The sequence below is a fragment of the Polypterus senegalus genome, chromosome 12 (assembly GCF_016835505.1).
Source record: "Polypterus senegalus isolate Bchr_013 chromosome 12, ASM1683550v1, whole genome shotgun sequence".
Lineage (NCBI taxonomy): Eukaryota > Metazoa > Chordata > Cladistia > Polypteriformes > Polypteridae > Polypterus > Polypterus senegalus.
In genome coordinates, this window is record NC_053165.1 from 40,233,256 (window position 1) to 40,257,076 (window position 23,821).

Genomic DNA, 23,821 nt, shown 5'->3' on the forward strand with positions numbered 1-23,821 from the left:
GAATCATCTTGCTTCCAGTGAGAGGCTAGAATCAGCTTGCCGATTTGCTGTTTAACTGGAGGAATTTGACTAGGACATCTTTATTGATGCCTATAAGAATTTTGAAGATCTGGATTAGGTTCCCACACACCTAGGGTAGGCAGGTTTTATTATTTGAGTCTATCAGAATACAAAACGTCTTTAAGTCTTGAGATGCAACTGGTTGCTCTCAGCTATACAACCTCATGTTCTTTCTTTTTTGTGGCAGGGTGACCAGAACTACATACAATAGACCAGGTAAGGCTTAACTTGTGAATTCTATCTTCTAAGCAGAACTTCCCTCGATTTATATTTAACTGTTTTTATGATATAACTTAACATTTAATTTGCCCTTTTAAATCACTTCTGTACATTGTGTAGATAATGAGAACATTGCATCAATGTAAACTGCTAACTCTTTTTCAGAGGTTGCTTCTTATAGGACAGTGTGTCCCATTTTATATTTATAATTGATGTTCCTTTTGTCCACATGTAGCACTTTACCCTTTTCTACACTAAACTGCAAGTGTTTGCCCAACTCTGAAGATTGTCCAGTTCTTTTATATTTTTGCTTCCTCCTAGGTATCTGATATCCCTTCAATTTTAGTATCATTTAAGAATTTTACAAGTTTACTAATTACACCAGAATCTATGTTATTAATATACATTATAAAATTGAAGGGTCCAAGGAGAGATGCCTAAAGGACTTCACTAATGACAATTCCATAAGGAGCATTCTCCATCTTATCTGTACTCTTTGTCTCCTGATGGTTAACCAACTTGAGATCCAATTTTGTAGGATACCTCTGATGCCAATAGCCTTCAGTTTTCAAATCAATATTTGGTGTGGGACTGCATCAATGGGTTTTTGAAAGTTAGATATATTTTGGTATATGCTTCGATTTCGTCAACTATTTCAGCAGCTTGCTCAAAAACATCTAAAAAGATAGGTTTGGCAGGATCTTTGTCTCATAGGTGCCATTCTGGGTTTTACGTATCATGCAGTTTTCATATGTCTGCTTTACTAGTGTATTTATTTTTTTATTATAGTTTCCACAATTGTACATGTTACAGAAGTAAAACTTATTGATCTGTAATTACCAGGATTCATTTTGTCACCCTTCTTGTAGACTGCAGTCACATTTGTAGTTCTCAATTCATCTGGCACTTCTCCTCTCTGACATGACTGCTCAAATATGCCTAATAAAGGTCTATAAATTACATCTTTCACTTCTCTTAGTACAACTAGTAATACTCCAACACATCTGACTCTTATAATTGAAAGTCAGTTTTACTGAAAGTCTGTATTACTAAATCATAGCTTGTTTGTACTTTCTGCATGGAACATTCCATTTGTTTCTTCTTTTATAAATACTTAAAATATTTATTCATTTAATTTGCTATTTCCTTCTCACATTCAATGATTTCTCCGTGCGCATCTCTGAGGTTTCTTAAATTCTCTTTTACACTCTTTTTTATTCTTTGGTAGCACTGAAAAAATTGCTTACTGTTTTCGCGTCAATAGACTTTTTTATATCTTTTTTGACCTTTTAAATTCTTTTCGGGGCGGCACAGTGGCGCAGTGGTAGCGCTGCTGCCTCGCAGTTAGGAGACCCGGGTTTGCTTCCCGGGTCCTCCCTGCGTGGAGTTTGCATGTTCTCCCTGTGTCTGCGTGGGTTTCCTCTGGGCGCTCTGGTTTCCTCCCACAATCCAAAGACATGCAGGTTAGGTGGATTGGTGATTCTAAATTGGCCCTAGTGTGTGCTTGGTGTGTGGGTGTGTTTGTGTGTGTCCTGCGGTGGGTTGGCACCCTGCCCAGGATTGGTTCCTGCCTTGTGCCCTGTGTTGGCTGGGATTGGCTCCGGCAGACCCCTGTGACCCTATTTGGATTCAGCGGGTTAGACAATGGATGGATGGATGGAAATTCTTTTCGATCTCCTGCTGTAGTGTTCAGTATTCCTCTAATTATCTGGCTTTTTTTTTTTTGTTGTACAGTGATTATTTCAGTTTTATATCTTTAATGATGCCCCTGTTTATTCATTTTGGGAATTTCTTTAGTCTTTTTGCTTTATTGATTTTTGGAATGTACTGATTTTGAGTCTTGATCAGAATGTCTCTGAAATGACATCACCTATCATTTAGAAATACTGTGCTATTACATTACATTCCCATTTTGTGTTTCATAAATAGTTCTTCATCCCTAAAATTTGGCTTTTTGCAGATTATAAGATTTCATTTGTTTGTACATTTATGTGTTTTCAAAGACAATTTCAAACATTACTATGTTATCATCACTGTTGCTTTATGTAAGAATAAATTCTGTTTTTATTATTCTATCTTTATTATTCACAATAGATGATGTCTAAAGAGGTTATCACCATGTACATTATAAGTTTAAGATATATTTTACTAAAAAGCACTTTTATTCACTTGCTTATTAGCTTATGAGTTTGAGTGGTTATATCTTTCTATGTATATTGTTTATATTTTATTTATCTTATGTATGCATTGCTATTTATGTTTGTGTGTTTGTATATGTCTGTTCATGTATGTATAATGTTTTCTTTACGTCTTTCTTTTTAATAATTCTTCATCTGGCTTTTATTTCATACTATTACCTTTTATTCTATTTTAAAGCACTTTAGTCAATTTCTAGTTGTTTTAAATGTGCCATTTCGGTTTCCTCGTTTGTATTTATGATAGGGACTTCCCAATCAGCATTTGCATATACCTCACAATCCCTATATCCTCTTTATCACAGATATTTCTTTTGAGACAAAAACATAATACACTGTTGCCCAAAATATCACAAATTTGGTGGTCTGTAGCACACTCAAATCACTGATTCTCTGGACTGTCCTCACTAACTTAACCTACAGTTGTTCTGACATTCTCTGCCATGATATTATGGACCTGATTATTATTTTTCACATATAGTGACACACCTCCTCTTTTCTTTGCTTTTCTATCTGTCCTGAAGTATGCATAACCTCTAACATGTAAATTCTCTGCATCATTCTCATTTAGCCATGACTTCATAATTCCTATAAATATCGTAGTCGCAGGGCAATACTGTTGGCTGTAGTTCATGTGTTTTCTTTCTAATTACCCTCAAATTAAGAAGCAATCATTTCATTTTAAAAATGGAAAGCTACCTGTTGTATTTTTTGCTCAAATTTCATATGGTTGGGTTTTTTTGTTTCTTTGAGTCTTTATTAGTTTTCCCCCTTCATAGACACTTTACTAAGTAGTGTAATAGTGGTGGTCAGGTTTTTAGAGACCTTCAGTCTCGACTTGATGTTATTTTGGACAATTTAGATGAACATGATGGATGTTTAATGAGCTGAAGGCCTGTTCTTGTCATAGTTGTTTTAATGTTCTATTGCCTTGTGCACAGAGTACAGTAAATTTTCACTTGCATGTCTGACCAGTATGTCACTGTGTGTCTGCTTCAACTATTTATATTATGTATTTCAATTAGTGAACTTGGCCTATAAGTAGAAGTGCAGTTTCTAAGAATAAACTGAACTGATTTCAGCTGAATTAAACAGATGTCGGTATTATAATTAAACAATTAAGAGGTCACAAATATTTAATTCCACCTGAGGATATTTACAGACAATACAATAATTGCCCAATGTCTTGAGTTTCGTACTTAAAATGCATTGTGAAAGCAAAATATTGTTGAAAAGAAGAAAGTCCCAAATAAACAAATATCAACTGGGGAAAACATAATGGTGAAATTACAGCCAAAATAAACCTACAAACTATTGGCCTGTATGGAAATCAGTAAATACAAGCATGTCTGTCCTCATGCATCAGAACTTATTTTGGGCTCACATACCTCTCTGTGTGCCTTGATCATGCCAGGAATTTCATAATAAACTGTGGTAGCTCCTGAATCTTTTACTACACCTGCACCTGTTCGTGGATCCATTTCAATGATCTGATCAGAAGAGGCACTCCATGTTCCTGAAAGGCCTGTAATAACATCACAAAAGAATTATCAGGAAAATTAATTGGCATATTCCCAACGCAGGAACTTTTTAGAAACTCAAGAACTTTTATGACAATCCCACCGCAGGAACTCGGCTCATTTGCAGTCCCTGGTAGGTAGTCCCAGGTACTTTGTTTTAGCTTCTACTCAATGGGTATGTACTTTACATTTAACCAGGAAATGTCATGGGTGATAAATTATGCTGATTTATTGACGACAAGCACTGGCGCTGAGCTTTGCACAGCATTGAAGCAATAGTCTTCCCTGTGAACTTGTGGTTGTTTGGAAGAAATAAAGTGCAGGTGTCACCCGTGAACTCCTGAACATACCTCACTTCACACCACATTACTCTTCTTTACATGTAACATATTTTGCATAAAAGTTACAATTCTTCTTGTGCGGTGGAAAAAAGAACATATGAAAGTGGCCAGGGAATACAAGTGGCCCAGGGTGTGCATCATACAGGAACTTATTGGTTCCTGAAAATAAAGTTCCTGAAGTGGGAAAGACCATAATAAAGACAACACAATGTTATATTGTATTCGGAGTAGCAGCGAGTGGAAGCGCACAGCAGCGGCGTCTCCCACAGGCACGTAGCCCTTCAAAAACACCCGAGTAAGTTCAACTGAAGTAAAGATGACAGCTGACCAGAAGAAATAACCGGCAGTGAGAAATCAAAGTCGATCGCTCAGTGAGTGGAGGAAACTTAAAGCCAGCAGTCTCTTAGTGATTCAGCTGGCCGTGGAAAGCGCCGAAGCAATGAAGTTACTACAAAAATGGAGAACATGATATCAGCGCTAAACGTAAGTTCTATCTGCTCTCTGCCCATTGAGGGCACGTTTACAGTAATCCCTCCTCGATCGCAGGGGTTGCGTTCCAGAACCCCCCACGATAGATGAAAATCTGTGAAGTAGAAACCATATGTTTGTATCGTTATTTTTATATATTTTAAGCCCTTATAAACTCTCCCACACTGTTAACATTATTAGAGCCCTCTAGACATGAAATAACACCCTTTAGTCAAAAGTTTAAACTGTGCTCCATGACAAGACAGAGATGACAGTTCTTTCTCACAATTAAAAGAATGCAAACATATCTTCTTCTCTTCAGGAGCAGAGAATTTCAGAGAGAGAGAGAGAGCGCTCGCAAAGAAAAGCAAACAATCAAAAAATCAATACGTGTGCTTTTAAGTATTCCAAAGCACCACAATAAAGCAGCATTTTTTAGAGGAGCGTCAGTATCTTCTAAGCAAACAGCGTCTGTGCAAGCAGCCCCTCTGCTCACACCCTCCGTCAGGCGTAGAGAATGTCAGAGAGGGTGAGATAGAGACAGAGACAAACAAACAATCAAGCACCGCGCGGGAAGCATATCTTATAGCACTGAGGAGTTTTAGTTAATATGTAATACATGCTCTGATTGGGTAGCTTCTAAGCCATCCGCCAATAGCGTCCCTTGTATGAAATCAACTGGGCAAACAAACTGAGGAAGCATGTACCATAAATTAAAAGACCCATTGTCCGCAGAAATCCAGCGAAAAATCTGTGATATATATTTAGATATGCTTACATTTAAAATCCGCGATAGAGTGAAGCCGCGAAAGTCGAAGTGCGATATAGCGAGGGATTACTGTATATGTTGTGTGTCCTGCAGCATGCACAGTTCAGATTTTCCTGACAGTGTAGACAGCTTCACATGCCAAAAGTGTTTATTTAATTTAGAGGTGGACAGGAAAATACGCAAATTTGAGGACCGCGTTAGGAACCTATTACCAATTAGGCAAACCAAAAATTGGATTGACTCGTTTCATTTAGAAAATTCGGCTACTGTCTCTCCAGGTCCCACTGTAGTCAGTGCGCGGCCAAAGTCAGCAGCACCAATTCAGCCACAGGGCGAGTGGGTAACAGTGAGACAGGGGTCTAAGAAGTCAAAATTTAGTCCCCCGGCACCCAGGTCACCAATTCAGACCCAGAACAGATTCTCAGCAGTCCGCAACGCGCCTGTGGAAACTGAGAATAAGAAAGTGCTCATAATTAGTGATTCCATAGTGCAGAATGTTAGAATTCGAAATTTTGTTAAACCAGCAGTTAATTTTAAATGCCTTGCGGAGCCAAGATTTCTGACATAGAGGCCGCATTGGACCGTGTCGCAGACGATGAAGTATCTACCTTATTGCTGCATGTCGGCACTAATGATATTTATTTATAGGAACTTCATCTCTCTATGCACCAAAGCTAAAAGAAAATGTCGGAATTTAGTTGTATCTGGCCCCTTACCAAGATTATATAGAGGGGATGTGATTTATAGCAGATTGCATTCCCTTCACTGCTGGCTAGAAACCTGGTGTGCAAATAAAAGCATAGTGTTTGTGAACAATTGGGATGATTTTTGGGAAAGGCCTGGATTTTTCAAAAGAGATGGTCTTCGTCCTAACTGGAGGAGATCTTATGTATTATCCCAAAATATGGCAGCAAAACTGCCTGGTTGACTGATTAGAGCACCATCCAGGCCGCAGTCATGTGATCTTAAATCACAGGCTGTTGTTTATCCCACCTGTTACTATCCTGAAGCTGTTACCCATAATCCCTGTTGTGGAGCATCCAGTAAATTTAGTCTTGATACAAACCTTAAATTAATTGATAACCAAAAATAAGGTGTATAATTAGACCAAGGGATAAAACCAGACCTCCACCAGGGGCATCTGTAATAGAAATTTACTTCAAATTAAAACAAAAATATATCAGCAGTTCAGAAAGAACCATGCAGTTTTAAATGCTGTTTATTGAACATTTGCTCTCTTGGCACTAAAGCTGTTTTGGTAAATGATATTATATTAAGTACAAAATCTGATCTGTGTCTTCTCACTGAAACCTGGCTTAGTAAATGTGACACTGTTCCCCTAGCTGAGGCGTCACCAGATGGATACTCGTTCCTTCATAAGTCTAGAGATTCTGGTTGAGGAGGAGGCCTTGGAATAATTCATTGTAACAAAATGCAAATCACTCTAAAAATTTAGGCAACTTTACATCCTTTGAGGCATTCATTTTAAATATTAAAACAGATTCCAACACAATTATAGTGCTAGTCTACAGACCACCAGGGCCATATTCATTGTTCATGACTGAATTTAGCAACCTTTATCTGATTTGGCTATAAATTATGATCACATAGTACTGATGGGGGATTTTAATGTACACATTGATGTGGAAACTGACACTTTTAGCAAATGTTTTACTTATTTGTTAAATTCAGTAGGATTTTGTCAGATTGTCAAAGGTCCAACTCATAATCATAACCACACATTAGATTTAATTATAACTTACAAAGTTGAAATTCAAAATTTAAATATTACTCCATTAAATGAAGTTATTTCCGATCACTACTTAATTACATTTGATTTAGTTCTGCCCTTGCCAAGCACTCACAGATTAAAACAAAGACAGTGCGACATCTAGATTGTAATTCTGCTTCAAAATTTATAGATACTTTGAGTAAGTCGAGTGTAATTGTGGAAAACCATTTAGATCAGTTAACATCAAATGTAAACATGGAAAACAATTTAGATCAGCTAATATCACATTATAATGTGACCTTGAGAGATGCTCTGGACACAGTGGCTCCCCTTCAAAACACTCAAGCTCTTCAATTAGAGTGTTGAAAACTGAAGCGCTGATGGAGAACAACAAAGCTATATATCTTTCAAATTGCATGGATAGAGAGTGTTAAAAATATAAAAAAGCTCTCTTTAAAGCTTGCTCAGAATACTATTCTACAATAATAGATAGCAATAATAAAACCCCTTGGGTACTGTTTAGAACAGTTGCTAAATTAACAAATGGGAATTCAGACCTACAGTGCAAAATACCAACAGATATTAGCAGTACAGACTTTATGAACTTCTTCAATGAGAAAATTAAAAATATAAGATCCCAGATCTCAGCATCACAGTACAAACTGCATACTAGCTTAGCAGACCCTGCCTCACATTGCATTCAGCACTTTAGTAATTTTAATCCTGTTTTAATTTCTAAAATGAAACCCACTACTTGTTCCCTAGATCCAGTGCCAACAAAACTAGTAAAAAGTGCAATGGATGTTCTTGCAGCCTATTCTAAACATTATCAATAGTTCATTATTGCATGGCACAGTACCTGATGCACTAAAAGTGTCAGTCATTAAACCATTAGATAAAAAATCAGACCTAGACCCACACATAATTATAGGCCTATTTCAAATGTACCCTTTCTCTCTAAACTAAATGAAAAAGTAGACACCAATCAGCTTCAGTCACACCTTATGCATTACAATTTATTTGAGAAATTCCAGTCTGGTTTCCACACTGGTCATAATACAGAAACGGCACTAACGCAGGTTGTAAACGACATTCTGATATCCTCTGATGAAGGAAACTCCACTGTAATTATGTTGTTAGACTTAAGTGCAGCATTTGACACCATTGACCATTCTATTTTACTGCACAGGCTAGAAAATGATGTTGGGCTTACAGGCACTGTGCTTGCTTGGTTTAGTTCTTATTTATCAAATCGATTCCAATATGTACAGAAATGTGCTGACAGTACTCCATCATTATACACAGAAGTGAAATATGGTGTACCACAGGGCTCAGTACTGGGACCTTTACTGTTTTCACTTTACATGCTTCCACTGGGATCTATCATTAGAAAATATAATGTTAATTTTCACTCGTATGCAGATGACACCCAGTTATACCTTTCATTTAAATCAAATGAAGTTTCTATCATGTTGTCTTTAATTAGTTGTGTTAGTGAATTAAAGGAATGGATGGATGATAACTACTTGTCTTTAAATACAGATAAAACAGAGATGTTAATTGTTGGAGGGAATGACGCTGATCACAACAATATTTTGTCATCATTTAACTCGGTTGGAATCCCCATTAATTTCACTGAATCATCCCACAATCTAGGTGTTATCTTTGACTCTAGTATGTCATTTAAAGTGCATATTACAAAGTTGTCCAAATCATGTTTCTTCCATCTTAAAAATGTTGGGAAATTAAGGCGCTTTCTAAATAAACAGGATTCTGAGAAATTAATTCATGCATTTATTTCTAGTAGGATTGACTACTGCAATGCGGTGTTCACTGGATGTTCAAACTGTTCTTTATACAGCCTCCAGTTAATCCAAAATACTGCTGCAAGAATTATTACAAGAACAAGAAAATACAAACACATAACTCCAGTTCTTAAATTCTTACACTGGCTCCCGGTTAAGTTTAGGCCAGATTTCAAAATCCTCCTTTTAACATATGAAATATTAAATGGCCAAGGTCCAGGTTGCTTGTCTGAACTTATCATGACTTACAAACCACAGTGCATATTAAGATCTCAAGATGACGGTCTGCTTGTGATTCCAAGGATTAATAAAATAACAGTGGGAGGTTGAGCTTTTAGTTACAGGGCCCCTAAACCTACTGTAAGAAATGCCCCTTCGGTCTCAGATTCTTCTTCAGTTTAGCATATCCTGACTAGAGCTGCTGATTAACTGTACAGACTGCATCTCTGTTGTTAGTTATTAGCACTAAAACATATGTAACATGATAATTTCCCCTTGGGATTAATAAAGTATCTATCTATCTATCTATCTAGTTATAATTTGTTACTAACCCTCACCTATTCTGTTTCTCTTCTCGGTACTCAAATGTGGCACTTGGTGCCACGGCCCACCTGCCAAGTTGTTTTGCCTGCCTAAGGTAAAGTCATCCCTGATAGGTGATCGCAGGAATCATGGGTTAGAAGGGTCCTTTCATAGGATTAGCGCTATTTCAGCTGTGAAATGGCCAAATGGGGGAGGCAGCTTGATGGCTGAGGTCTCCAGGACTCCATATTATGTGATATCATCTACTGTTAAATTCTACTCCTTACTTGTAACATTTTTATTTTTGTACTGTACTGATTCCTATAATATATCATAATAATGTTCCTATAATATATCAGCAGTTCAGAAAGAAGCATGCAATTTTAAATGCTGCTTATTGAACATTTGCTCTCTTGTCAGTAAAGCTGTTTTGGTAAATGATATTGTATTAAGTACAAAATCTGATCTGTGTCTTCTCACTGAAACCTGGCTTAGTAAATGTGACACTGTTCCCCTAGCTGAGGCGTCACCAGATGGATACTCGTTCCTTCATAATTCTAGAGATTCTGGTTGAGGATTTGTTCTTTTCTGTATATTGTATTGTATTGACCCCCTTCTTTTTGACACTCACTGCATGCCCAACCAACCTACCTGGAAAGGGGTCTCTCTTTGATTGCCTTTTTCAAGGTTTCTTCCATTTTTTCCCTACAAGGGTTTTTTTTGGGGAGTTTTTCCTTGTCTTCTTAGAGAGTCAAGGCTGGGGGGCTGTCAAGAGGCAGGGCCTGTTAAAGCCAATTATGGCACTTCTTGTGTGATTTTGGGCTATACAAAAATAAATTGTATTGTATTGTATATCTTCACCCTAAAACATCTCTGCACTTGAAACATCATCAAATTCTGCAAGACTCCTGACACAGCTAGACCTACAGCTTTTCATTAACATTTACGAATGGGTAAAAGTGAACTTCAATCTTTGTTCTTATATATACTTCTTGATTCTGAGGTATGTTTAAACTTTTAGGTTTTTCTGTTATTGAAATATCTAGCCTAATTTCAGCTTTAAATCCTTCACTGGCTCTGGGACACTAGCTTCTAGGTTTTGGTGAAATTCAGCTGAATCCATTTTCCTTCCCAACCACATGCATTTCCTTTGCCAGTGCCTAACACACAACCCCAGTTTATATTCACTTTTTTATAGCATTTTCACGTTCACCTTCACATTTTGTTATTTAACGTCATAGAACTGCTGATTGGTGGGATACGTTTGAGAAACTTAGAATGAAGCAGGATATAGCCTTGTCCGGATTTTTTCCAGGCCTCCGAAGTATAGCAACCAGCCAACATATTCTGAGCTCCTCATTACAAGTAAACTTTTTCTTAACAGTTTTACTGTTTTCCTCTAAATGTATAACCCAAATGTTGTGTTTTGTCACAGAATTGTCTTCAAAATCATTAGTGGCATATCTATGGGTTGAGTTGCTTTCTCTATTTCAGATACTGACATCTTCAATGCTTACACTGTATAAAATTCTGTATTGTTTAAACCAGTTTAAGTTAAACATTTCAGCAGGTTCTCTGCAGTGACGTGCACTCTTTTTTGTATATCCATTTACCAGCAGGTTCTATCAAAGAGTGTGGAAATTCCAAGGTTGAGGAATTTAAATTTATTTATTAGGCTTTTCATGCAATATATATTCTTTGTTTTTAGGTTTTCAGCTGGCTGATTAGAGCAGTCTATGGGAGTAGGCACAAGATACTGAGAGGTTGAAAAAAGTGAAAGTATTTCTTTCATCCATTCAATTGTTTTCACCTTCTGGACCTTTAAAAAATAAGTATAAATGAACCAAGCAGGTGTCTAAACCTTTAAATGTGACGCATTCGCGTTTTTTTTGTTCAGCCTGTAAAATTCAGCAGATAAATAGATAATGTACTTTAAAATGGGCAGAAAAGGTCATTTTTAGGCCTGTATCCTGCATGGGTTGTGGTAACTTTCCTTTCAGCCAGAGAATCCATCTGGTTGGCCAAACAGTTGCATACAACAGTAAGTTTCCATACACAAACACTTTAGTATGTACAACATGTCAGAGTGCCATCTCTTTAGTGTTTTTATTGGTCAGTTGTCATAATGTATCTGTATTAGATGGTTATGCAAGAATGCTCTTTGTGTAGAAACATGGTTACAATGCAAATACTTGTGGATTGGCTATTTCTGCGATCTTGTGTGTCCTTTGTCAGCTGTCTGGGGTGCAGTTAGCTCTTCTTTTGGGGATACGTTGCACAGGGCAGTGAAATACTTTTTTTTATCCCAGTCTGAAAGTACAGTAAGTAGATGATATTGTTTGATTCTCATAAGATGTCATCAGCAGGAGATAGACATTCCACTCATGCTAAATAATGTATGAATGAAGATAGTCCTTACTACATTTTAGATATTCTAACTACCCACCTTCTTGGTTCACCAGTGATGAACTGAAGCAGATAACATCCCCAACCACCAAGTTCTCTGCTTCATCTGGCATTATGGCATGCTGGACTGGCAATGCCACATAGTCTGCAATGCTATGGTGCTCAGTGTCCCACACTGCCAGTATGGTAAGCCCCACATTTAAAGTACGGACAACAAAGCTGTTGTTGGTCGTTCCCTTTCCTACAAGCACAAGATCATCCCTACAGAGAAACAGACAACAAAACAGCCCATGAATTATTCAGAATTACCAGTGCTTGCTTCAACCAGAAACACAAAATTCTGTGATATATTTTAATTGCATTTAAAGTTACTGTATTAAAAGAATGTGAGAAAAGAAATGACAAATACAGGATGATATAAACATATTTGCCTGGCACTTTAAGGCAGAAGTGTCAATCACTGTAATTCTTTGCTATCTTGACATACTAAAATCAATTGTTTGTTACTTGCATCTACCTATGACCACTTTTGAATAATCTGTAGGTGCATGGAATAAAAAGGTATGTTATATAGTTGTAACAAATTAGGTGACAGTGAGCTCCTTCTCCTGAATAGCTTTGCCCTGTCTCATCCTACAGATGCTTAACTTAATTATAATCTGGAGATTGTGCGATCAGTGAACCCATTCCAAGACTCCCCTAATCTTAAAAATCCTGCTTAAAAGCCCATTATGTTGATGTAACACTACTACCATATAAAGGTTCATCTGACTGACAACAGGAACTTCTGATATACAAATTTTGCTCTTTCAGAGGAGAAATAAAATACACGTCACCCCATTACACTGCCCCCTAACTGCCTGAATTGCCTTCAAAGTATTGCTGACATTTGGCATGAAGGGCTCATAAATTCAAAGGACTGTGATCATGTTCTGGATGACTATTTATATCAGCCTTTATGTGGATCTGAATGACCAGACAATGTTCTCCCAGTCCCCCAGTGTCTGGTGTTTGCACTCAGTAGGTCACAGCAATTTCACCTTTGTTTCTTTAGGCAGACAGGTATTACGATTAATGTTTATTTTTAATTTTTTGTTATTGTTCTGGAGTTCTGCGGTGGGCTGGCGCCCTGCCCAGGGTTTATTTACTGCCTTGCGCCATGTGTTGGCTGGGATTGGCTCCAGCAGACCACCGTGACAATGGATGGATGGATGTTCTGAAGTTTTCTTTAATTTCTTCTTATTATTTTTGGGTCATTGAATCAATCTCTGATATTTATTTTGAAGTTGTTTAAATCTAGTTCCAAATTAGTCACATCTTTCTGTCTTTTGCAAACCTCAAGTCTGCAATCTTGGTGTTATCATTGACAGTAACCTCTCTTTTGAGAAACAAGTAAATTCTGTAGTCAAGAGTTGCTTTTTCCAGCTTCGTCTATTAGGTAAGATCAAGCCTTTTTATCTTCTAGGGATCTTGAGAAAGCTACTCATGCTTTTATTTTTTCTTTCGTTGATTACTGCAACTCGCTGTACTCTGGGATTAGCAAATCCCTGATACACAGGTTACAGTTGGTCCAGAATGCTGCTGGTCGCTTTCTGGTTGGGGCAAGAAGTATGACTGAGTTTCTCCTATTTTGGCTTCTTTACTCTGGCTGCCTGTCAGTTTTCGAATTGATTTTAAAATCTTGTTGCTAGTTTTGAAATCTTTACATGGGTTTGCTCCTGCCTATTTATCCGAATTGTGTGTTTTACACCAGCCGTCTAGAGTGCTTAGATCTTCTGGTCAGTTGTCCCTCGTACCAAGTGTAAAACTAAGGGGGACAGGGCTTTTGCAGCTGCTGCTCCTCGCCTGTGGAACTCTTTATCTCATCACATAAAGGAGTCGTCTACAATTGAACTGTTCAAAGCAAGATTAAAGACTCATTTCTATTCACTTGCATTCCGTGCCCTTCAGTAATACTGATGGTTTCCTCATAGTGATTATATAACATTACTTCTATTTATTATTAATTTTATTTATGTTCATATATTTTATTTCTATTTATGTTATTTGTTTTCTTTTATTCTATTATTGTAAAGCACTTTGGCCACAGCATTCCTATGTTGTTTTAAATGTGCTATATAAATAAATTGACATTGACATTTCCTGACACCATTATGTATTTTTCATGGATGCCATCATTTTCTAGGCTCTTTTTTGTACTGTTGCCAGGGTGGCTGCCATCACAGGATTACTGGAGGTCATGACTTGTGATTTCCCCTTGGGATTAATAAAGTATCGATCTGTCTGTCTGTCTCATCAGGTCAACAGTATAAATGTCTGTGACACACACTTCCTGGTTGTCTGAGATTCCATTAAAGTGTGTTTCACTGCTTAAGATTTCTTGGTTTAGATCCTTTTGCATTGTTTTCTCTACTGCATTTTGGACTTAAAAAGTTGGTTTTGTTTTTTTGGTTAACCAACTTTGTTGTTTTGACCTTGATGTCTTTATTTAACTGACTATGTTTCATCTGCTGGTCCTAAATCAAATCTAAAATATTTCCTGGCATTCCTACGCAGGGTAGCAGGATCTGAATGCTATACAATGATCGTTTGCCATATCCATTCATCAGAAGGTATAAGACGCAATGTCATTTAATCTGAAGCATCATTGCTGTATGTCACTATAAGTAAAATTAGTCTTACTGCAGCCTACCAGTTACTTCGCACAAGGCGTATCAGCATACATTGGTCCTTTTGAACAATGGCCAATTTACGAGCACAGGACTACTTTTAGCTGGATCTGTTTTCGGTGATGACCTATTCTTAAAAACATCTCTAATGTTGTTGAGAATGAAAACCCTTGCTTGGATTTTTGTGCTGATATAGTAGCACTGGTGTGCCTGGTGCCCACTTCAATGGGCATTATTCATTAGTCTTCTCTAGTCTCCTTTTAAGTTTCACTTTATCTGTTGATGTCTGCCTACCAGTCTTACAACAGTATGCACATATAAGGCAGTGGCTAATTGCCATTAGCAGGGCAGTTATACCAAACAGAGTGGAAATTAAAAAAGCCTATTTCAGATACCTCTCTTCTAAAATTAACTTATGTACAGTTGTGCTTGAAAGTTTATGAACCCTTTAGAATTTTCTATATTCCTGCATAAATATGACCTAAAACATCATCAGATTTTCACTCAAGTCCTAAAAGTAGATAAAGAGAAACCAGTTAAACAAATGAGACAAAAATATTATACTTGGTAATTTATTTATTAAGGAAAATGATCGAATATTACATATTTGTGAGTGGCAAAAGTATGTGAACTTTTGCTTTCAGTATCTGGTGTGACCCCCCTTTGTAGCAATAACTAACTGCAACTAAACGTTTCCAGTAATTTTTGATCATTCCTGCACACCGGCTTGGAGGAATTTTATCCCATTCCTCCGTACAGTACAGCTTCAACTCTGGGATGTTGGTGGGCTTCCTTACATTAACTGCTCATTTCAGGTCCTTCCACAACATTTAGATTGGATTAAGGTCAGGACTTTGACTTGGCCATTCCAAAACATTAACTTTATTCTTCTTTAACCATTCTTTGGTAGAACGAATTGTGTACTTAGGGTCGTTGTCTTGCTGCATGACTCACCTTCTCTTGAGATTCAGCTCATGGACAGATGTCCTGACATTTTCCTTTAGAATTCTCTGATATAATTCAGAATTCATTGTTCCATCAATGAAGGCAAGCTGTCCTGGCCCAGATGCAGCAAAACAGGCCCAAACCATGATACTACCACCACCATGTTTCACAGATGGGATAAAGTTCTTATGCTGGAATGCAGTGTTTTCCTTTCTCCAAACATAATGCTTTTCGTTTAAACCAAAAAGTTCTACTTTGGTCTCATCCATCCACAAAACATTCTTCCAATAGCATTCTGGTTTGTCCACGTGATCTTTAGCAAACTGCAGATGAGCAGCAATGTTTTTTTGGAGAGCAGTGGCTTTCTCCTTGCAACCCTGCCAAGCACACCATTGTTGTTCAGTGTTCTCCTGTTGGTGGACTCATGAACATGAACATTAGCCAATGTGAGAGAGGCCTTCAGTTGCTTAGAAGTTATTAGGGGTAGGGGTCGACTTGTTCTCAATCCTACTTTTTGTAAAAATTGATTGATTTGTATGGAATGATTACAATAAAAAAAAAAAAAAAAAAAAGTTACCCTTGGGTCCTTTGTGACCTCGCCGACTATTACGCACATTAAAGTCACAGTGCTCATGGGCAACTTCAAAACACACCAAGAGAGAAAAGAATGGGAAGTTAAACTCATGTTAAAATTTAATACATTACAACATGGTTTGAATAGAGACAAGAGTTTTATAGCCAGGTATGAGGACTGTTTGCATCTCTCAGACTGACACACATAACCTGTCTACAGACCCATATTGTTTTGAAAAACTCATCACAAACTTCAAAGGACTTTGTTGGATCCAAAGATCTTGACCATACATTGTTCTTCTCTCTCTCTTGTTAAAATTAATCTTAGCCTGAATGAACCTATTAATTTTTTACATTTAAGATTTTTCATTTAAAGATTTACCAATGTTGTTTCTTGTCCGAGTGTGGTGATATAAACACAGGGAACTTCAGTTTCTCTATTACATCTTGCCTGAAGAAGGGGCCTGAGTTGCCTCAAAAGCTTGCATGTAATCTTTTTAGTTAGCCAATAAAAGGTGTCATTTCGCTTGGCTTTTCTCTACATTCATAATGGCTAACACGGTACAACACCCAGTACTGCAGAAATATAGAAAACTCTAAAGGGTTCACAAACTTTCAAGCACAACTATAGTTACTATAAGATATCTCAAACTCATTATTCAATAATGTTGATGTTGCTCATTACTAAAAATGCATAACCATCATAATATGGTTGATTTGAATTTGTCGTTATCCAGATATATACTGTACAAAAGATAGTGAAGTAGTGGGGAAATGTTGGAGGTTCACACATTTGTTTATGTAGTTTGCACATCTCCTGGATATTGGCTTGTTGGTGTGATACAAGGGAAAAAAGCTAAATGTTTTATAAAAAGACTGAATTTAATAATCTGCAGTTAATTGCACTGTACTAATTGAGCTTTTATAGCAAGGGTGGGCAACTGTTTTTTATGGTGGGCCACATGACAAAACCAGATTGTTGAGGAGGGCTGAAAATATTCTGTCAACTGTTACATTTCGGTAAACGTGTTGTATTTTTTTTTCCCACCATAATAAAATTAACATAGACTACATATTTAGAGATTTTGTTTCGATATAACGAACCATGAAACATACATATCAGTCATGATCATGTCAGTTTCTACTACTTTGACGTTTTCAGATTGCCTGAAAACTCGCCATGCTGTGCCTGGAACATGGCTGCATACCTGTTAAGCCGATCAGCAGATTGATTCTTCCCTCTCCGTTTGGGAAGGTGTGTCAATGTGTTCCTCTCTATTTGTTGAGAAGCAACAGCTTCCTCATGAAGGCCATGACAAGGCTGTGCATATCAAATGCAAAAAGAACTTTGCCTTGCAGTTTTGTGTTCAGTTCTTTCATAAGTGCAGTCACATCAACAGTAAATGCTAAATCTGATAGCCACTCAGTCCTGCTTAGTTCAGGGATGTGATTTCCCTTCATTTAACAAAACTCTTGAATCTGTGATTTCAGATCTCAGACCTGTTTGAGCGCTTTGCCCAAGCTTAGCCTCCTGATAGCTGTGTGGTAGCCCAGATCAGTCTAATCAGTCTCAGGCTCCTCCAGCAGTGTAGTAAACTGTGATTTAATGTCTTAGCCCTAATGAAATTTACAGTATTTATTACAACATCTACCACATGATTAATTTTCAGTATTGATTTATATAGCACTTTTTGGTGAATAATACAATATAAAAATGTGAGTATTTCTGCTGGGTTAATCTCAGCCACTTTTTCCTGCATTTTTTCCCACACCAACTAACTTTTCCCACATACTGACTTTGGTAAATAAATCCTTTCCGGATTTTGTCCCTTTCACTGACTGCATAGAAGCCAGTTCCTCTGTCATTTCTAAGTCTTTCTTTATTCCTTTCACAAAAATCAGCAACTGTGTTGTGTGATGGAACATCACAGCTTTTAATCGAGGCCAAGGAAAGTCATCGACATTTTCCACTGTGCATTTCAGCTGTAGTACAGGATCCTCTGTAATTTCCTCAATCCGTCTTGCAACCGTTCGCTGTGAGAGCGACAGATGTACAAACGCATCCTTTTTCTCTGGGCAGAAGATTGCCTCCGACTTCAATAGGCACAAATTCTCCATCTGAAAACAGTTTGCTTCTTTTGGCAATTTTGTGAGCTAATATATAGCTGGTTTTTACTGTTATTTCATTTGCTGCAGGAAGCTTTTTAAAAACATTTTGCTTTCTTTGCAGTTCAGCTAATAATTCCTCAGTCCTCACCTTTTCCTCTTCAGATAAATTTCTGTAGTTTTTGGTGTGCTTGATCTTGAAGTGACGGTTCAGATTGTAGTATGGAAATGCAGTGATGTGCTCCTTGCATACCAAACAGATTGCTTTACCACTAACCTATGTGGAAAAAAATACTCAATAGTCCAGGATCTGTTGAATGATCTGTTTTCTACTGCTCTATTTCTATTTTTTACTGCTCATTTTTGTTGTGTCTTTGCACAAAATGCAGAAAGGGATGCAGGGATGCAGATTAACAACAGGTGTCATCTTCCTTTATTCAATATAACACAAAGTATTTCTGTATCACGCCTTTCTCTGATGCACTCTCCTGCACTTTCCCACACCTTCCATGGGTTAGACAGAACCAGAGCATGGGCTACATAAATCCTGCAAACCAGGGGCCTCATGTATAACGCCGTGCATAGAACTCGCACTATAACATGGCGTAAGCACAAAAGCCGAAATGTGCTTACGCATAGAAAAATCCAGATGGAGGAATCTGTGCGTACTCCAACTGCCACGTTCTTCCGCTACATAAATCCCGATCAGCGTGAAAACTAACGCTCGTACACGCGCTTTATGTAACGCCCCTACTCCTCCCAGAATTACGCCTCTTTGAATATGCAAATCAATATAAATCGCCCTTAATCTCAGCCTTCTGTGAAAAGACAATGGGAAAAGCACGGGGGAAAATATAAGAATTTCAGTGAATACCAAGTGGAGGCAAAGGAAAAACATACTATTTGTTCAAATAAACCGTGGTATAATCAACAAAAGGAAGCTGATCGAGTGACATAGCGTGTTGGAGAAACTTGAAAGCTCACATTCAGAAAATCGCACAGTGCCGGAAATAAAAAAGAAGTCACATATCAAAGTCACAGTGAAAAGGAGAGTTGTAGCCCACTGTCTGAGTGTCATATGAAAGCCTATTAGGGTACAGAGAAAAAAAGATACACAGTGGGGAAAAAGCACGAAATGTCAGCTTCAATCTCGACATTTCCACTTTAATCACATAGTTTATTTTGTCATTTAGTAGAACATTATAAACTTCTTCTTAAAATCGTTTAATTAACCAGTTTCTCGAATCACATCGTAATTAAAGTAGCACGTTAAATGCTTTGTTTTGTATTTGATCTTCTATGTGCTCTGTGTGTGCGAATTACTACTTGCTTCTTAAACCGGCTCTCTTCCTCCGACAGGACACAGAATCCATTACATTCGTGATATTACAGCTCTCTGAATAACTAAAATACTGAGATGTATACGTGATATCATTTTTATGATGATAGGAGTTAAAGCACGTTATTAAACATGGCTTTCACGGCGCAGTGATTGTGTGCGACCTTCAATGAAATAATTTATTGCAGCAGTACTCATAGGCGGCTCTAGGCTTGTGGTGGCACTGGGCAGAGGAAGAATCAATGGCTCCCTCGCCCGCCAATGTCAGTAAGGTAGCTTATGCACGGTGGATGGCCACGTCCGTTGCAGACACTGCCTAGCCGCCTCGTGCTCATGACACAAGCATTTAACTTTTGCCGAAATTTGTCGCTGCGTTTTTAGCTGTGTTGTTGTTTTCTCTTTTTGTTGTATATTCAATATATATTGGCGTAGCCACCACTGCAGTCCTTGCTTTTCTTTCCCCTAATACCCAATCACCACACAATCAACTCTGTAATAGAAGTTAAGCCATCTGTAAACTTAGAGCGCCGATTCTTCAAAACGTTTAAGGAACATTGAAATATCTTCGTAGTACATGTTTAATTATTCTGTCCTTCACGACACTCCCAGTGAAGAATATACAGTAGATTATTTAAATGAAGTTAAAGTTTTATCTGTATAATATTATAAACATATTTTGCTGCATTTCACCTTAAAAATGATATCGATATCATATGTAAATATGCGTCCATACAGGTAAGGCTTTGAAACGTTTTGCCGTGGCTGAGGCAGCGTGTGCTTGAAGCTGTATACCGATAATTCTCTTTCTGATCAGCTGCTGCTGTAATTTATACTCAGATACAGTGATATAAATACTCCGAGTGGTGCAGTGAGAGTAATATGGAAAAAGATGATCCGCTGTGGCAACTCCTAACGGGAGGAGCTGAAAGAAGAAGAAGAAGACGGTGCAGTGAGAGTAACAACGCTAAAGCAGTTATGGTATTTGGAATATTATGGCTGTTCCCTGGACCATTATATTGTTACAGGTTAATTACAATCAGATGCGTTACACTAATAAACAATATGCGGTTAGTTTCAGTGTATTTATAAAGCCGCGTCAGGAAAATAAGGTGTAACCACACTGGAACAGTAGCATTGCGTTGATGATGGGTGCCGCCAGTCTGCAAAACTGAGCGGAGAATTTGCGTACAACAAGGTTTGAGGTACCGTGGAAAAGTGCGTGGCTTTAGGCCAAGGGTAGGTTTTATACATCGCAATTTGAACGTGGAAAAGTTCTTACGCAACATTTCTGTGCGAACGCACCGTTTATACATGAGACCCCAAGGTCTGCTTTACAGACTATGACAAACTGACCACTTTGTATGCTTTGTTTTACTTCTTTATTTCGTATAGTATTAAAAAAAAATCATCTTGCTCTAAATTCAATTGCATTATTTAAGAATTAAATATATATTTGAATTAGGATATTCATGACAGACAATTAAATAAAGAAATCTCCTAACAAATATGAAAAATTGGATGAAGACAGGCTTTCCCAGGACAACTCAACACACATCCACTGTGATAAAGCAGTGTGGAGAAAGAAAGGTTGCCTACAGTTTGTTTAGCGTTCTGTAAGAAAAGAAATTTGTGCATTCACCTTTGCTTGTGTATAACACACAACTGGATCCTTTGGATGTTTAATAATAAAATAATAATTCAGCCACAAATCTTGCGAAGCACCACTTACCTGCAGTACTAACAGCTTATGAAAATCACAGTGAAAAAATGCATTTCTGGCCATTTGAAAGAGAAGTAGGTTCGTTAAAGCTGGGATGATTGTGGGGTCATTAATGTATTGATAATTTTCTAGGAACTGGACAGTCGTAATACTAGTTAACCTGTATTTACCTGTTAGTAGCAAAGGTTAGCATTGAATTGTGTGCATGGAAGCTGTCCCCGGTATTGTCATGGACATGAGCCGTCAAGGTAAGTGTGGCTCCAAGTGGAATGGCAGACAACAGCTCTTTGTTGAAAGTGTAAAGAGTAGGACTTGTGCTAATCCTCATATAGGAAACAGGAGACACCTAGAAATCACAAAGCAAAATCAGCAAAGACAAAGCACTTCAGCTTCTGAATAACTTTCAAAATACAGTTTAGACTTTTTCCTTCAAATAAACTGAAAATTAGTTACAGTACATTGGCAGTGCAAAAATGTATGCACATTTACTGAAGGTCTTTTCAGTCATATGGAACTAATCATAAACTGTTAGGCTCCATGCTGTTTTTTTTTTTTTAAATTTTTATTTATTAATTTTATTACAATCAATACATAGCAATCAAGTTTTTACAAAAAAAGAATTATGCTAAGAACAGATTGATCCCCACCCTTGAGAGAGAGAGCAAGCCAAACGGTGTAAAATTTAAGGCTTGTAAAAATACCTAAATTAATAAATTCTCTGTTCTTTATAAACTTATTTTAAAATATTACTGATTAGATCCTGCCATGTTTTGAAAAAAGTCTGTACAGATCCTCTAACTGAGTATTTGATTTTTTCCAATTTCAAATAATATAACACATCAGTTTCCCACTGACTTAAAAGAGGAGAGTTTGGGTTCTTCCAGTTTATCAGAATAAGTCTGCGTGCCAACAGTGTAGTGAATGCAATCACAATTTGTTTGTCTTTCTCCACTTTAAGACCCTCTGGAAGAACCCCAAACACAGCTGTTAATGGGTTAGGAGGGATTGTGAGTCCAAGGCTGTCTGAGAGGTAATTAAAAATTTTGGTCCAGAATGATGTTAATTTGGTGCAGGACCAAAACATGTGACCCAGTGAGGCTGGGGCTTGGTTGCAACGTTCGCAGGTTGGATCATGCCCTGGAAACATTTTGGAGAGTTTTAGTCGAGACAGATGTGCTCGATATATAATTTTGAGTTGTATAATTGTATGCTTTGCGCATATGGAGCTCGAGTGAATTCTCTGCATTGCTACTTTCCACTCCTTTTCTGATATATTAATTGAGAGGTCATTTTCCCAGTGTCCTCTTGGATCTTTGAAAGGAAGGGATTGTAAAATGATTTTATATATTGTAGAGATGGAGTCTAATTCCTCAAAATTGAGCAATAATTTTTCCAGCGTGGATGAGGGTGCAAGATGAGGAAAATCTGGAAGGTTCTGTTTAACAAAGTTCCTGATTTGAAGATAGTGAAAGAAATTTGTAGTTGGAATGTTAAATTTGGAATGTAATTGTTCATAGGATGCAAAGACGTTGTCTATATAAAGATCTCTAAGCAAGTTAATTCCAAATTTTTTCCAGATATTAAAAACTGCATATGTTTGTGAAGGTTGAAAGAGGTGGTTCTTTTGCAGGGGTGCCACAGAAAGAAGCTTCTCCGTCTTAAAATGCTTTCTACATTGGTTTCAGATTCTAAGTGAGTGGAGCACAACTGGGTTATTAGTGTATTGCCGATAACGTGTGTTTATTGGAGCGCAGAGCAGGGAATATAAAGAAGTACTGCAGGATTTTACTTCTATTGCGGTCCATGCCTGTATATGTTCTTCTATTTGTGTCCAGGTTCTTATCGACTGTATATTTGCCGCCCAGTAATAAAACTGGAAGTTAGGTAGAGCCATGCCGCCATGCTGTGTTTTTAATACTGTATGGACCTTGCTCTGAACTAGATAGATTAATACCTCCCATGTTGCACATAACCAAGTAAGCTTGTTGTACTGTATCTTACTTGTTCTTCATGTAGATCATTTACCGTCTAGGCAGGTCTAGACCAGCACAGTGTCATAAATATAGGAGTGAAAGGAATCAATCACATGATTGGGTGCCTGTATACACAGCATCACTCAATTTAAAGTTCTTCCCTACAAAAAATGAGGAAAATCAAAACCTTAATATACTTACCTTGACAGCGATGATAATGCTTTGACTCACACCAAATGATTCCTGGGAGTTTACTTCTAAGCTGGACATACCAGTGAGGGAATTGGATGTAATTATGCCTTTCTCATCCACTTGAACTAAAGGAGTCTTGTTTGGACAGCCTAGTGGTTTGTATCTGATGGTAGCAACTGCATCGCTGTGGGGTGATAGAGAAGAAGAAAATATTTTGATAGTAGATACAACCTTTCACAAATTATAAACTGGGAACTACTTTTAATC

The 23,821-nt window shown here is 37.5% G+C and overlaps 1 protein-coding gene across 1 annotated transcript in view; it reads right to left on the minus strand.

Annotated features, from left to right (window-relative positions):
- The window catches only part of LOC120540473 (nuclear pore membrane glycoprotein 210-like), a 319,549-nt gene that overhangs the window by 32,475 nt on the left and 263,253 nt on the right, over positions 1-23,821 (minus strand). The window contains exons 30-33 of the mRNA XM_039771311.1: positions 23,564-23,738; positions 21,560-21,735; positions 12,078-12,298; positions 3,863-3,999 (exon numbers count right to left, since the gene is read on the minus strand). Of these exons, the coding sequence (XP_039627245.1) occupies positions 3,863-3,999; positions 12,078-12,298; positions 21,560-21,735; positions 23,564-23,738 (709 nt within the window). The remainder of the gene's footprint in view (positions 1-3,862; positions 4,000-12,077; positions 12,299-21,559; positions 21,736-23,563; positions 23,739-23,821) is intronic.